We start from the raw sequence: 13753 nt of genomic DNA, 5'->3' as shown, positions 1-13753 counted from the left end.
TCTGATGTTACATCTGCAATGCAAGTTTAGCTTTGCTTGTTTCCTCCATGGGAGGGCTTAATGTTCTACCCTGCAAGTTGAAGAATTTCTACCCAAAAAGAGCCACTAAAAAATGGTCTTGACGATATGAGTCAATATTATGTCAGTATTCGAAAACATTTGGATCGGTTCTCGGATTTTCAAGACTGTTTCAGTGTGAGATGGCAATAACAAATCGTCCATTTAATGTGAATAAGCTGATTCAAATCTCGTATTCAGAAGCATATCAAAACCTGAGTGCACGTCGATTGACCCAGTCGGAGTTGTTTCCAACAAGTGTATATCGTTTTCTCCCCCGGCGAGATTTGTCTTTAATGAAATACCTGCTGGAGATACTTCCTTTACGAAAGAAACTACTCGTAAACAGTCGGATCCTCTCTTCGACAAGTCCCACAATACACGCGAACAAAAAGAAAAAAGAAAAAAAACTCAAATGCTCGGAAGAAAATCCTCTCTTTTGATTTTTTTTTCCACAACTGTAGCTAGTTATTGGGATTCAAAAATATTCTAGCAGAAAACCAAAAAACTCGCCCTTCTTCGATTTAAATACGTGCGCGCAGGCCTTCTGTACAGTACAGAAGATCATATCAGTCCCCAATCAAGACTACGACTATTCAGTCAAGAAGGGTATCTGGGTGTCTACTACCTTCTTTCTTGGTTAAATGTTGACTACATAAATCCATGGCAATGAGCAGAGTTTTTAACGTGATCTGTATCGTTTCTTTCTCTTTTTGTTCCCTATTCGGTCAAATATATAAGCTTACCCCCCTCTCCCCAGAAAATCAAAAAGTCACGAATGATTCTTTTCTACATGCAATAACACAAGAAATCATGGGATCATCGAATCTATTAAGTTCAGGAATGCATGAAGAAGACGTTACGTGAGTACTGTTCGTCATGCCCCAGAAAATCTTTCTGTTCTCCATATCCAACTCTTCACCATTTGGATCGATTAAAAAGGCTGCTTGAAAGGTTTATCGATCCTCGAGGACAATAAAAACATCGGTTTGCATAATTTGTGCTTCTCTTTACTTTTCGCGCATCATATCACCTTTTAGGAAAGAAGTGAAGAGGTGTTTGATCGAGCAGCAGATTACTGCATTTTGATTTCTCTCCTGATCAGATACTTGGTGAATTCTAAATGTTTCAGAAATGGAGAAACTTGAAAGCAAATAAAGTCCATATAGCTGCGTTTTGATGTATTCGAACTGCCTACATATTTCTGCAATTTCATACAACCCAGAAGACCTTCCTTGGGTGGTGTGACCCACTGAACATAAGAGAGAAGAGAAGGCTTCTGAGAGGACTAGTTCAAACTGACTAAAACTGTCAACAAGCAAAAACAGGCGACGAAACTAATTTCCCGACGGAAGAAGCAAAGAGAAAACAAAAAACAAAACTAGAAAGAAGAAAGCTTCAGCGCGACATCTAACTTCAGATTTTCCCTACGTTTACGTCTCATCAAACCCAACACGCGAAGCACCAGTCGGGAATCGGGATCCCTGTCGCCGCGCGTCCCTTGGACCTCCCGGCTCCATTTATCCTCCTAAAAATTCAAGAACCCTCATCGCCGCCGCCGCCTCCCGTCACCGTCTCCTTCTCTTGGAATTCAGATTCATCGGTTTCGTCTTTCTGTAGATATAAGCAATTGACGCGAACCTCTTCTTCCGGCGAGACAGCGCTTCCTCTACTGGCTTCCCTTGCTCCATCGCCGCCGAAGACGTAACGGGCTTATGCCTCTCCTCATTCTCCCTCTCGTCGTTGTCCTCGTTATCTTCGCTGCTGAGCTGAACCAGTTGCTGCGCAGCAGCCAAATCCGGCTTCGTCATATCCTTCTGCGCTTCCCATCGAGCAGAAGATTCCGCCATGGAAACCAACAAAACAGACGTCGTGGCCGACGACGACGACGACAACGAAGAAGAAAGACAGAAATCTCGTTTTGGGGGTTTCCGAACTCCGCCTCGCGGAGATTGGAGGCTCCTCGATGACTCTCCTTAGGGTCTACCTTCTATAGCGCAGAGCGCATTTCGCGGTTGATTTGACGGTGAAGAAATTACGGAGCGGGTGCGAGGAAGATGGACTGGAAATTGCGATTTCTCTTTGGCCCCTCGCGTTGGCCTCTCCGGGAAGGGCACGACGGTCTATTTATAAATTGATCCGAATGGACTGGAAATACTCTGCACTGGTCGGTTCGTTGGCCTCCTTCTCGAGTGGAGAGAGAACGGGGCCCGCAGGCCAAGATCCTATCACCGAACCGATCGTAAGAGAACACCTGTCTCAATTAAAATTACGTAAAATGCCACCAGCTTGTTTAGAGGCGGTGACATTTTCCTCTGGCAATTAATACAAGTTTAAGCCTTGGCATGCCACCTGGAGAAGAAACGAAATTACGGAAATGCCGAATTGTTTTGCTTAAAGGATACTAATGTCCTCTCCTTCTCCGTGTTCTTAGTGTTCTTCCTCCTGCCGGGGTGGGGGGGCGTCAGCCTCCATCGAAGTCAAACCGTGGAGGGGAGGACTGGGGAATGGAGATTTTTTATAATTTCTACTTGTCTGACCCCCCAAGGTCTAGTTGAAAGTTGAACGACTCGGTTAAAGCAGCAGCAGCAACCATGAGCAGCGTGGATGTTACAGTGGAGGGGAGAGAGTCCGAAAAGTGGTCAAGAGGATCATGGAGTTCGCCATGATCGTCTTTAGTCATGTTTCACGAATAGCTCCAGTTCTTTTGCATATATATGTTAATGACAGAGAAAGCAGCAAACTCGAATGAGCTTTGATCGCCGAGTTTTGTAAAAGAACTCGATGAATGTTTTTGATAAAACGTTTCCTGTGAAGAATCGGAAGAATGAAAAGTACAGTGGTTCTATCTGCTCGGACCTGTGACGACGATACGGATTGTGGGGTGATTTTTATTAGGAGAGCCATAGATACTGCAAGATCTCGTCATGGATTCTTGGACCTTCTGTTAAGATACGAATTATTCTTTTAAATTACAGGGGAGATGTACGTTTTGGTGCTTTAATGGTGGTCAAAGGATCGAGTTTATGGGTTGGAAAGTATGTTATTATTATTTATATTGGTTTGCGAATGAAATAGAAACGTCGCTCTTGTTCTTAAACCTGTCAAAAAATTGCGAAAAAAAACACAGTAAATTTAGTAAATATCAATTTCTTCGTCAATTTCCTCGTAGCATGCAAAGTAATCACGTTTGGTTCTGTTTATATCTCCCCTCCAAACTTGGGCCATTACCAGAACTGATCCATGTGGCCCGTCTGTAGGCCCATATTTGAAGGGAGTCAAATTCCGATCTGGACCGGACCCGTGAATGGGTCGAACTCGATTCTTAGCTCTCTAATCCCCCCGCCGCGTCTCTTATTCAAGCGCCTCGACCTACCCGCGTTTATTTGGAGCTCCAGAGCTCTCTCCGAAATAAAAAGAGAGAGAAAATGGCGGTAGAGAAAGACAACTCTCCTCATAGCCCAACTGTCCTCCCTCGTTTCCAGAAAATCGTCCTCGGTTGGGACTACTTCCGACTTCTTAAAGAATCCGCTGCAGTTAAATGAAGTTCCTTTTTTTTTCTAATTTTTCCTGTCTCAGTTTTCGTTCTTATTCTGTGCGGAATTTATTTAATTCTTTCTCTTTTCGATCGTCTGATATTAGCAGAAAACCAAAAACGTCAGTCTGAACAAAGTAAAGGACACTTATACAGACGTTGGGGAGTACATCGCAACTTACGAACCTCTTTTGTTCGAAGAAGTGAAAGCACACATTGTCCAAGCAAAAAGCGAAGAAGGCGAGTTTAATCAGTCCTACATAAGATGTTATCTGTCTCAGTTGCCTTATAATTGGAACTAGGTTTCAGAACTGATGTGTGGTATGATTTCTGTGGAATTTTTTGTTGCAGAGACGGAGTGGCAGAGGGGTGGAGTTGTTTTTTGCGCGGAAGCGAATGATTTTCATATGGTGTCGATGGGTGTCACAGAAGAATTCGGCAAAGAAGTGTCAGAAAACGAACTCTTGTTGCTTTCGAGTGATAAGGTAATTTACTAAAAAGCTTTCAAAAAGAAAAAGGTAATTTACTCAACTCCCCCAAAAACCACCACCGGAAGGAGGGAAAAAAAGAATGGGAAATTGTTTGAAATTGATGATGCAGCTGTTCCTTAAAACTGCTGAATTTGCAAGCATTTACAGTTTGGAACAGTTTTCCGCATTTATTTAAAAAAATAAGAAAAGAAGAAGAATTTCATTTAGGAGCCTGGCAACTCCAGATTTACTGGTTCTGAGTGGACCCTTTATTTCGCAGTTTCAGGGAGGAAGTACGCTTCCGAGTGCTTATGCTTTTGCTCTGGTGGAATATCGTGAAAATCAATATGAGGGAGCTACACTTAAACTTCGTACTTTCCTAGCTGGGGAGATTAACCAGATTAATACTGGCAAATTAGAATCTACTACAAGGCTGCGGAAGATGCTTTCCGCTCTAAGTGCCGATAAAGCTATTCTCTGGATTTTGAAGGTCAGGTTTGACTTCCAGATCTCACTAGCAACCCTCTGAATATTTTTCTTTTTCTCTTGCACAATCGTTATTATATACTGTACCTGCTATGTATAAACTTTCTGTCATTAAAATTCTAAGATGGTTAAAGTGTAATACATTATTAGCTTCGATTTGTTAGTCCTTCAGCCTGCTTGTCTTACATTCTAAGCTCGTAATTCTGCCCATCCAACTTCTTACCGAGCACAATGCATTAGCTGGTATGGTTGGAGAAGGTTCTGTGCACCTCTAGCAATCCACATTTGTTTGTAGCAAACCTCACTAAGGAAACCAGAATTTTCTGTTCTTTTTTCTATGGACAAGGAAAAGATGCTGTAACAGCAGTAAAACAGAATGCTTCTGCTTGGTTGACTATAATGCAGGAGTGTGCAGCTAAATAGACTCCAATTCCTGATTGAGTTAAATTAATTGAATACATTCTGCAGATTACAAGTTTATCAACTATCATGCGTGAATTTACAGCTCTGAGGTCTATCAGCTCTCTCCCATTTAGGGATTTGATCTTGTCTGCGATGGACAAGTCATCAGATGAGCGTGCTACTAATCATGCTTGGCATGTGTCAAAGCGACTTATGGAATTTCTTGAAAATAATCACAATACATCACAGTTGCAGGCCATATATGTGAGTCCTTTACTGTGGTTGCAAGCTCTTCTCTCTTTTCTCTCTCTCATTCATTTTTATCTAAGGCCATTAATTTGTCCATATTCTGCAGGCAGGTCTTTCACGCAAAACTTTTGTACTTATACAGGTTTCTATCCTTTCTTTTCTAGTTTATTTTTGCATTATGTGTCTTACAGGGCATATATTAATGACATAATGCTTCTCTGATAATTGAAATTCTTATTTTATTCTATTTTTACCATAGAAAGAAAAAGGATTCTGTTTTTGATTCTTTGGTGGAAGCCTGGAGTATGCTGCAAGTAGAAAGCATGCGATAGCTATGACTGGAACATGTGACTAATAAGCTGATGATTGTAATGGTGGAGATTGTTTGGTTTATTTATAGATGAGGGCTGAGATTTGATGGGAAAAGTCTTAATGCCCAAACCTTATTTTGTAAAAACATAATACTATACAAAATGTCAAAAGAGAACAAATCTGACTTTTAGCTTCCACTGATCATAAAAGTATATTATTCCTAGAGCAAGAGTACAGAGATTGGAAGCTTCACCACTTGGACTTTTGAAGAAGTCAAGCAGGGTAGGCATTGTTATCCATGTTTTCGTTTTTTAAGATACAACTACTCCCCCCCCCCCCCCCCCCACCCCCCAAAAAAAAAAAAAAAAAAAAAGATCCAGCTTATTGGGAATGATGATTGTCTAACTTGACCTTATTGAAAATAATTCATTAACAGAAACCAAGTAGAAAAGTGCTAGATGCAAGGAGCTGAAGTATTACTTGACATACTCCCAGGAAAAGTTTAAACAACCTTTGGCAAAAAGGGTACCTGTACATGAAACTGATACAGGTTTTACTTTTTTTCTCTTGGTATAATCATCGGGACTTCATTTTTTTTAACATTCTTGAACATTTTTATAGACATGTGTGCAGTTTTGTACTTGATCAACAACTTCTTTTCTTTCACAAGCTCTCAGATATTTGTTGTTAAGTGTACTTTGTTTTTGACATCAATTCTTAAAGAGACATTGTTTCTTTTGCATTTCTGGATGTAATTTTTTTTTGTTTACCATTTAATTGTAAAACTGCTTACTGATTCCATCTGCATGTTGAACATTTAATTGCAAAACACTTCCTACTGTTTCTACCATCATGTTGAACATGAAGGAGATTTTCAAAAGGTTTATGTCTCATTAGCAAGTATCTTACTTAGCAGTTTAAGGTTTTGTTTCCATTATTTAGCAACTAATTTCAGAAATTTTACTATATATTTTCCTATAGGGCCCACCAGGAACGGGAAAGACACAGACAATTCTTGGACTTCTCAGTGCTATTCTTCATGCAGTTCCACCAAGTGTGCGATCAAAGTAATTCTTCTTCTAAATTTATAGGTCCTTATCCTTGGTAGGGAGCACATAGTTGTATTATCCAGTTGAAACTCTTTTGGTTTCATCAATTTTTTTATTTTTCTAGATGGAGGTAAGTGGGGCAGTGGCTCCCATAGCTCCAATATGAACGGCACACATAAGGAAACCTGAAATGTTGTGTTTTTTGGGGCAATATTTACAATTGGTTACTACTTTTTTTTTTCTTATGTAGGGGAGGTTTGTCTATCCTTAGACGGCGGACAGAATTACCGATGCAGGACAAGTATGTCTGCGTCCTTTCTCAGTCTTTATCATGATTGCCTCAATAAATGATAAGTTTGTCATCTGTGTTAATACTTAGTGAAGTTTTGTCACCTACTTCTTTTTTTTTCTTTTTTTTTTGGTGAAAATGATGGTTATATTTTAAGTAGAGAAGGTGAATATTGAGGAAAAGCCCTATATTGGTAGTGAAATGGACCATGAATTTCTTTAAGAACTTAGGTTGGACCTCTCTATTCTAAAGCTTAAGTTGTTGGGTTGGATACCTTTGTTTTTGGTATCAGAGCAGGTCCACCCAAATTATTGGCATATTTGGATGCATAATGAATGGAACTATTGAGAAAGTTCAGGATCCATTGTGAAGTAATCTATGGCTTAGTATAAGAACTCGGTGTCAGAGTTGGGTGGTTCCGTCCACCACTGATGGGTTAGGTACTTGGCTTTCCGCACTTAACAGACTGGTCTTTTGGATTGTATTACATGGTATCAGAGCCAGGTCCGACACGTTCCGCCTTCGAATCCCGCGGGGAGCGGTAAGGGGCGGGGTGAGTGTCAGAGGTGGTTTCGGTCCACTTCTCTTGAATAGGTTGGCTTTCCGTACTTAAACGACTAGTCTTTTAGGTTGCATTGGCCAACCTCTTGACATGGTATCAGAGCTGGGCACCATGTTCCGTGTTCGAATCCCGGGTGAAGCGGTAGGGAACGGGAACGGTGGGTGTCAGAGTTGGGTGGTTCCGTCCACCACTGATGGGTTAGGTATTTGACTTTCCGTACTTAACAGACCGGTCTTTTGGGTTGTATTGGCTAGACATTTGACACTTGGGTGGAGTTAGATGCCTTTATTCACTATTGATGCAAACATGAGCTTTGTGTGAGAGCATTGTTTCTTACTGTTCAGAACTTTTAATAATTGTATTTTCTAAATAATTGTCTGTTTGGTAATGTCATGCTGTTTCTGATTTTTTTTAATCTATCTCTGGAATTACTTTTGATAAATTTTCTTTTTCTATTCAAAGAAAAGAATTGTATTTCCTTGGTGTTTTTGAGTGTGTGTGTGTTACTTTTGGAGTATTTTTCTTGTGGATAACTTCGTCAGTCTTGTATGTGCTGTTATAGTTAAAATTTCTCTCATGAATATTGCATATCATTTTTTGGTAATGCTATCCTTTCCAGGTTATGTACGTTGTATACTTATTGATGTAGGACGTAGTTGACACTGTAAAATCCTGCAGATACTTTAACTGGGAAAAATCGTCCCCTTGGCTAACCAGTACTAACCCTAGAGATTTAATTATGCCAGTTGATGGCGATGATGGTTTTTACCCAACCACTGGGAATGAATTGGTAAGCACCTCTTTGTCTATTCCGTCTTTTTTTATTCTTTTTATTTCTCCAATTTTGTCTTTCTGCACATGCCAATGGTTTTTCATAAAAGTTTTATTTTTGTCACTAACTTTCCTTTCTTTGGACCCTTCTTGTATAGAAACCCGAGGTTGTCAAATCAAACCGTAAATATCGAGTGCATGTGCTGGTTTGTGCTCCATCTAACTCTGCACTGGATGAGATTGTGTTGCGTGTTCTCAATACAGGTTAGACAATATGGAGTTATCTTTTTTCTACCTAAAGACGAAAAAGGAACATTCAGAATAGTCCCACAAGCATCTACCATTCAAAATAATTATTACTTGTGAAAAGCATCTTAACTTTAGCTTGTCATTTTGAGATGGACTTACACCCAACTTGAATATGGTATTAGAACGGTTGCTTAGACATGGCCTTCCATCTAAAACTGTCTACATAGGAGCTACAAAAGGGGCACACATGTGAGGGAGAGTGTTAAGAAAACTTCATATGGTTCCAGCATTAGATAGATATGTGTTTATGAGTTTGGAAGAAACATCTTAACTTTGGTTAGTTATTTTAGGATGGACCTAGGTTTCAGTTTAACAATGAGCAAAGATGGGTGATAATGATGGATGAGGTGGAGGAGCCATTGGGTCAATAGCCACAATGGGAGTTCTTAAAGTGCAAGTCTCTCAGGTGTATGTGGTGTTTTTTCTGTGGCTATAAATCAATATATTAAAGATATGTAATGTATGGCTCTGTCATGCAACTAGGTGTGGGTGCCCTTAAAAATTTATTTCTGGGCAAGTACTTGAGGTTATCTCTATTTAATTTTCTATCTACCTTTTTTGGAAAATTCTGTCTTCCTAGCTATCTATATCTTCATCTTCATTGAAAAAGAAATCAACTATATTTAGTTCGAGAAAAGGGGTAGATCCTTACGATTCAGCTATCAATTTGTTCAGGTATACGCGATGAAAATGACCATGTTTATAATCCTAAAGTTGTACGTATTGGCTTGAAGCCCCATCATTCTGTTCAAGCAGTGTCAATGGATTACCTTGTGAGTACATTAACTGAGTTTCCATAGTTGTGTTGATTTCTCATTGCTGCAATCTAATTCATGGACTGCTTTCATGTTCCAGGTTGAACAAAAACTTGCAAGCATGGATCGTACAACAGCTGGTATTGGGAAAGCTGCATTGCCAGATCGAGAGAGGATCCGTGCATCAATTCTTGATGAATCGGCAATAGTAAGTATAAAATGCTGTGACATTTCTACGATGACACCCACTCCCAAAGAGTCTAGTTATACTGCCATTAGCTTTTTCTAAAGGAAGGGTAAAGAAGAAGTGTATGCGTAAGCCAAATAAGTTTTTTCTTTTGTTTGGAAAATGATGAAATTTTCATTGAAAAGAGGCACGGATGCAAAAGAAGGACGCTGAGGACTATACAAAGTATACAAAAGAAACAAAAAGATAAAAATCAATGAACATAAAAAAAAAAGTCCCCCACAAAAAAAATCCATAAAAGAATCTACCTGGGAATCGATCATAAAATGAGCACCACAAACAGTGTGACCAAAATTTTTGCAAATGGCGACAAATGACTTTATTTTCATCATAAATGTGAAGGAACCTCCAAGGGCCTTCTTCCCAAAAGCAAAGAAGGCTGTTTCTGATCAAAATGAGGAACTTCTATGTTGGATATGTTCTTTGTTCTCTTTGCTTTTCCTTGTCTTTTGTCTCTGGATATGTACAGAGACAAAATGCTGTTTTTCCTCTCTTTTATTTCTTTGTTGACTGTAATCTATAGATGTAATATTCAATATATATATAGATATTGATATAGATATAAATATCGAAACTTATTGCTGCGCATGTGTTATCTCAAAATTTGGCAGGTGTTCTCTACTCTCAGTTTCAGTGGATCATCTTTATTCACACGAATGAACCGTGTTTTTGATGTTGTTATAATAGATGAAGCTGCACAGGCTGTAAGTTTCTTAGTCATTTTCCTAATCCCTTTTTTTCAATGTAATTTGGGCAAAGTTACAGCCTCAGACGGACCTCATGAGCAAATTTTCATTGATATAGACAACTCACTCATTTTACGTTAGAAATTATATACGTAGCATGTATTATATGACCCAAAAAAAAATTACGCTTATATGTGTGGTGATTTAGTTTCTTTCCCGCAAGTTCCACATTGTTTTCTGATTCAATCCTATGAGGCGGTAAGTTTCTTAGTCATTTTCCTGACTCATACTTTTTTAATCTGATTTTATTGTGACAGCCATATATTTAGCATGCATGATATTAGTTTCTCTTTTGGAATAACAAATGTCCCTGATTATTTTCAGATTTAATCTATTGGGAAATAGAAAGCTAATGTGTTTAAGCACAAGCTTCAAACCAAAATTGACATATTTGCATTGGAGCCATTCTTCTCAAATTGCTAAGTTCATTTCTGATGTAGCTTTCTTGTTTTTCAGGTGGAACCTGCAACTCTTGTCCCATTGGCACATGGATGCAAACAAGTATATCTTGTATGTTGCTTCTGCTTTTTTCTTGTCTACTATTTTGTACTTCAATCAGGCATAGGTGTGGTCATTTTCTGGTTATCTCTCATAACGTTTTGTATTTTCTAAATTATTGAGGTTAGTAACATAGCTGTGTAATGACGTGTATTAAAAGTTAAGATTCCAAGAGTTGTGGAGAAAATGTTTAGGAAGAGAAGAAGAAGAGTGACGAATTTGGAGAAGGAGAAAGAGAATGAAGAATTAGGGTTGTGGAATTTTTCTAACCCTCCCCCTTAAGCTTTATTTATAGATGCTGAAAGTACTAATATTACAAGTATACCCCTCACCCTAGTAAGAGTGAAGAAGAGACAAAAATCATAAACTAATTACATCAATGACATTCCAACAGGTGAGAAATGGAGTCTTTGAAGAATGAGGATTGAGGGTCCATTTTTCATAGTATTTACATCATAAATCGTAATATTTTTATTATGCATTTAAAATGAGAATAAATAAAATTTACTGCTGTATAAATAATATTAATCATATTGTTAAACTATATAGTATTACAGTTGCATTCATTTTATTAAATATTATTTAATTATGCTACAGCTAAAAAACAAGTTCATGGTTGTCTTAAACTTTTTCTATTCTGGAGATACGGATTTTGTACACTAAAATGAGTCCTCTTGATAACATTCCAATTGAATTGCCAAGAAAAACTTTCTTTGGTAATACTTAGGTTGGCCAAAGGATTGTAGTGAAAAGATACAATCTTGTGGCAGTCTTTGACTGTTCTTACTGTTAAGGGAATTTGTCTGTGGAATATTATGAAGGTTCTGGGGTGTTCCTTGCAGTTTGTTACATTAGGATCTACACCTCTAATGTTAATCATTCTCCTGAATAGTGTTATTACTATTTCTTGTTATTGATTGTGATATAGGTTGGTGATCCAGTTCAATTGCCAGCTACGGTGATTTCCCAAACTGCTCAAAAGTTTGGGTAAGTTATGTGTAACATGACAATGTTGTTCTAGGTTGTATTTCTTTCTATTTATTATTTTTTCATCTATTCCTTCTCATTTGCCCTTAGTTGTCAATGAAGCAGAGTATTTGCATCAGTAGTCTGAGTGGCAGAAACAAGGTGTAAAACTACAATTAAAACTGCTTTTTGTTTTGTTATTTCAGATATGACATGAGCTTGTTCAAGAGATTCCAGAAGGCAGGGTATCCTGTACAAATGCTAAAGACTCAATATCGCATGCATCCAGAGGTTTGTATATTTAACATTTAATCAATATACTTGTCTAAGCAATTTCCTCTCTGCATATTTACTTTTAGCTGTTGACATTTTTGCAGATACGGAGCTTCCCTTCAAAAGAATTCTACTCCGATTCCCTGGATGATGGACCATATGTGGGTGTCCACACCATTCGTCCATGGCATGATTATCGTTGCTTTGGGCCATTTTGTTTCTTTGATATAGATGGAGTTGAAACCCAACCTTCAGGAAGTGGGTCGTGGGTAAACCTTGAGGAAGTTGAATTTATCCTTGTCATGTACCTCAAACTTGTCTCCATGTTTCCTGACTTAAAGTCCAGTTCACAGCTTGCAATTATATCCCCATATAGACATCAAGTAAAACTTGTCCGCAAACAATTTAGAGACAAATTTGGAGTAAATTCAGATCAAAACGTGGACATAAATACTGTTGATGGTTTCCAGGTAAGATCTTTTATGCTTAAAACCATGCAAACTGAAAAGGTTGTTGAAGTATGAAATAAAGATCCCACTTTGTAATTCTAACAGGGACGTGAAAAGGATGTTGCTATCTTTTCTTGTGTTCGGGCAAACTCCGGAGAAGGAATTGGGTTTGTATCAGATTTCCGCCGAATGAATGTTGGAATAACCAGAGCTCGCTCTTCTATCCTTGTACGGAACATTTGCTTTCATTTTTATGACTCTTTTTGTTCTGAAATTCGATCCACATTCTCAAGGCTTTTCTTTTAAAAGGTGCCATCCCTCTCATCCAATTACTCTTCTCACATTCCTAATAAAGGATGTTCGTTTCTTTGCAGGTCGTGGGTTCTGCATCTACTTTGATGCAAGATAAGCACTGGAGCAGCTTGGTTAACAGTGCGAAGGATAGAAATTGTCTCTTCAAGGTGAAATGTTTTCTTCCAACGAAAGTATAGTTCATCTTGCGAGTGCTTCAAATAGTACTGAAGTGACTATTTTCTACAGGTTGCAAAACCATATGCAACATTTTTCAGTGAAACTAACATGAAGTCCATGAAAATCATCAAAGAGGATAACAGCACCATGATGGAGGAAGTAAGTAATCTCCAGGAAACCATATTGAGTAATGCGATAGCAGACGTTAATCCGGCAGGAGAGGGTGATCAGGCGGGTCCGGCAGATGATGATGTAGATATGGATGGTGATGGGGGCTACGATGAGGAGTAATTACACCAAATGGTCTCTCACTCACAACAACCGATGTTCTTTTGTTCTATTTTGAATCTTCCGGCGATAGTGCGTGGAATCAGCTGATCCCAGTTCAAGTCTTGGTTAATTATTTGATTGTGTAAAATATTGAAATTGATGAGCCAATTGTCAACTTTGGATGTCAAGATTTTTTTCTATAATTAAGCTGTCTTATAATGTTTTTCTTTTTAAATGTATTCAGTCAGTGGTTTGGCATAAGTGCCTTGCAAAAGTGAATTTTTTGGCTTACAAGTTAAAAATTAAGATGAAGAAATGTTTTCAATATACGTTAAAAAATTGCATGTTTGCATTGAAAAATTTAATAGAATCAGTCTTAGTCTGCCCTGATGTAATCTTTAATAAATCAGTTTGGCAAGCAACTTGGAGATGAAAGTTAAAAATCATTTGGTTACTGTAACGTCTCAAGTTTTAACTTTCATTTCCTAGTTGTTTGCCAATTCAGCCTTGTTAACTCGTTTCAGAGCGATATGGGGATCCCCGACGGCGAAAGTCCAAAGCACGGCCATGTTTGATACATTAACCCG

At 38.5% G+C, this 13753-nt stretch overlaps 1 protein-coding gene across 2 annotated transcripts; it reads left to right on the top strand.

Annotated features, from left to right (window-relative positions):
- Positions 1–3949: 3949 nt before the first annotated feature.
- On the top strand, positions 3950–13405 carry LOC137956165 (probable helicase MAGATAMA 3). Of its 2 annotated transcripts, XM_068803534.1 has the most exons (18): positions 3950–4077; positions 4343–4552; positions 5017–5214; positions 5306–5341; positions 6493–6578; positions 6811–6861; positions 8090–8201; positions 8341–8446; positions 9167–9264; positions 9347–9454; positions 10105–10197; positions 10696–10749; positions 11666–11724; positions 11910–11994; positions 12081–12446; positions 12531–12653; positions 12800–12886; positions 12966–13405. In XM_068803534.1, the coding sequence occupies exons 1-18, from the start codon at positions 4000–4002 to the stop codon at positions 13185–13187; spliced, it is 2172 nt and encodes a 723-aa protein (XP_068659635.1). In that variant the 5' UTR covers positions 3950–3999; the 3' UTR covers positions 13188–13405. The 2 variants fall into 2 exon arrangements, with proteins under 2 accessions (XP_068659635.1, XP_068659637.1); XM_068803536.1 differs by lacking the exon at positions 6811–6861.
- The last annotated feature ends 348 nt before the right edge of the window (positions 13406–13753 follow it).

Source organism: Aristolochia californica, unplaced genomic scaffold (genome assembly GCF_029961685.1).
Source record: "Aristolochia californica isolate CCGP_79_NKW_82.1479 unplaced genomic scaffold, dmAriCali1.0.hap1 SCAF_2, whole genome shotgun sequence".
Taxonomy (NCBI): Eukaryota; Viridiplantae; Streptophyta; class Magnoliopsida; order Piperales; family Aristolochiaceae; genus Aristolochia; species Aristolochia californica.
Note: the sequence above shows the minus strand (reverse complement) of the source record. Positions and strands in the feature narration are given on the sequence as shown.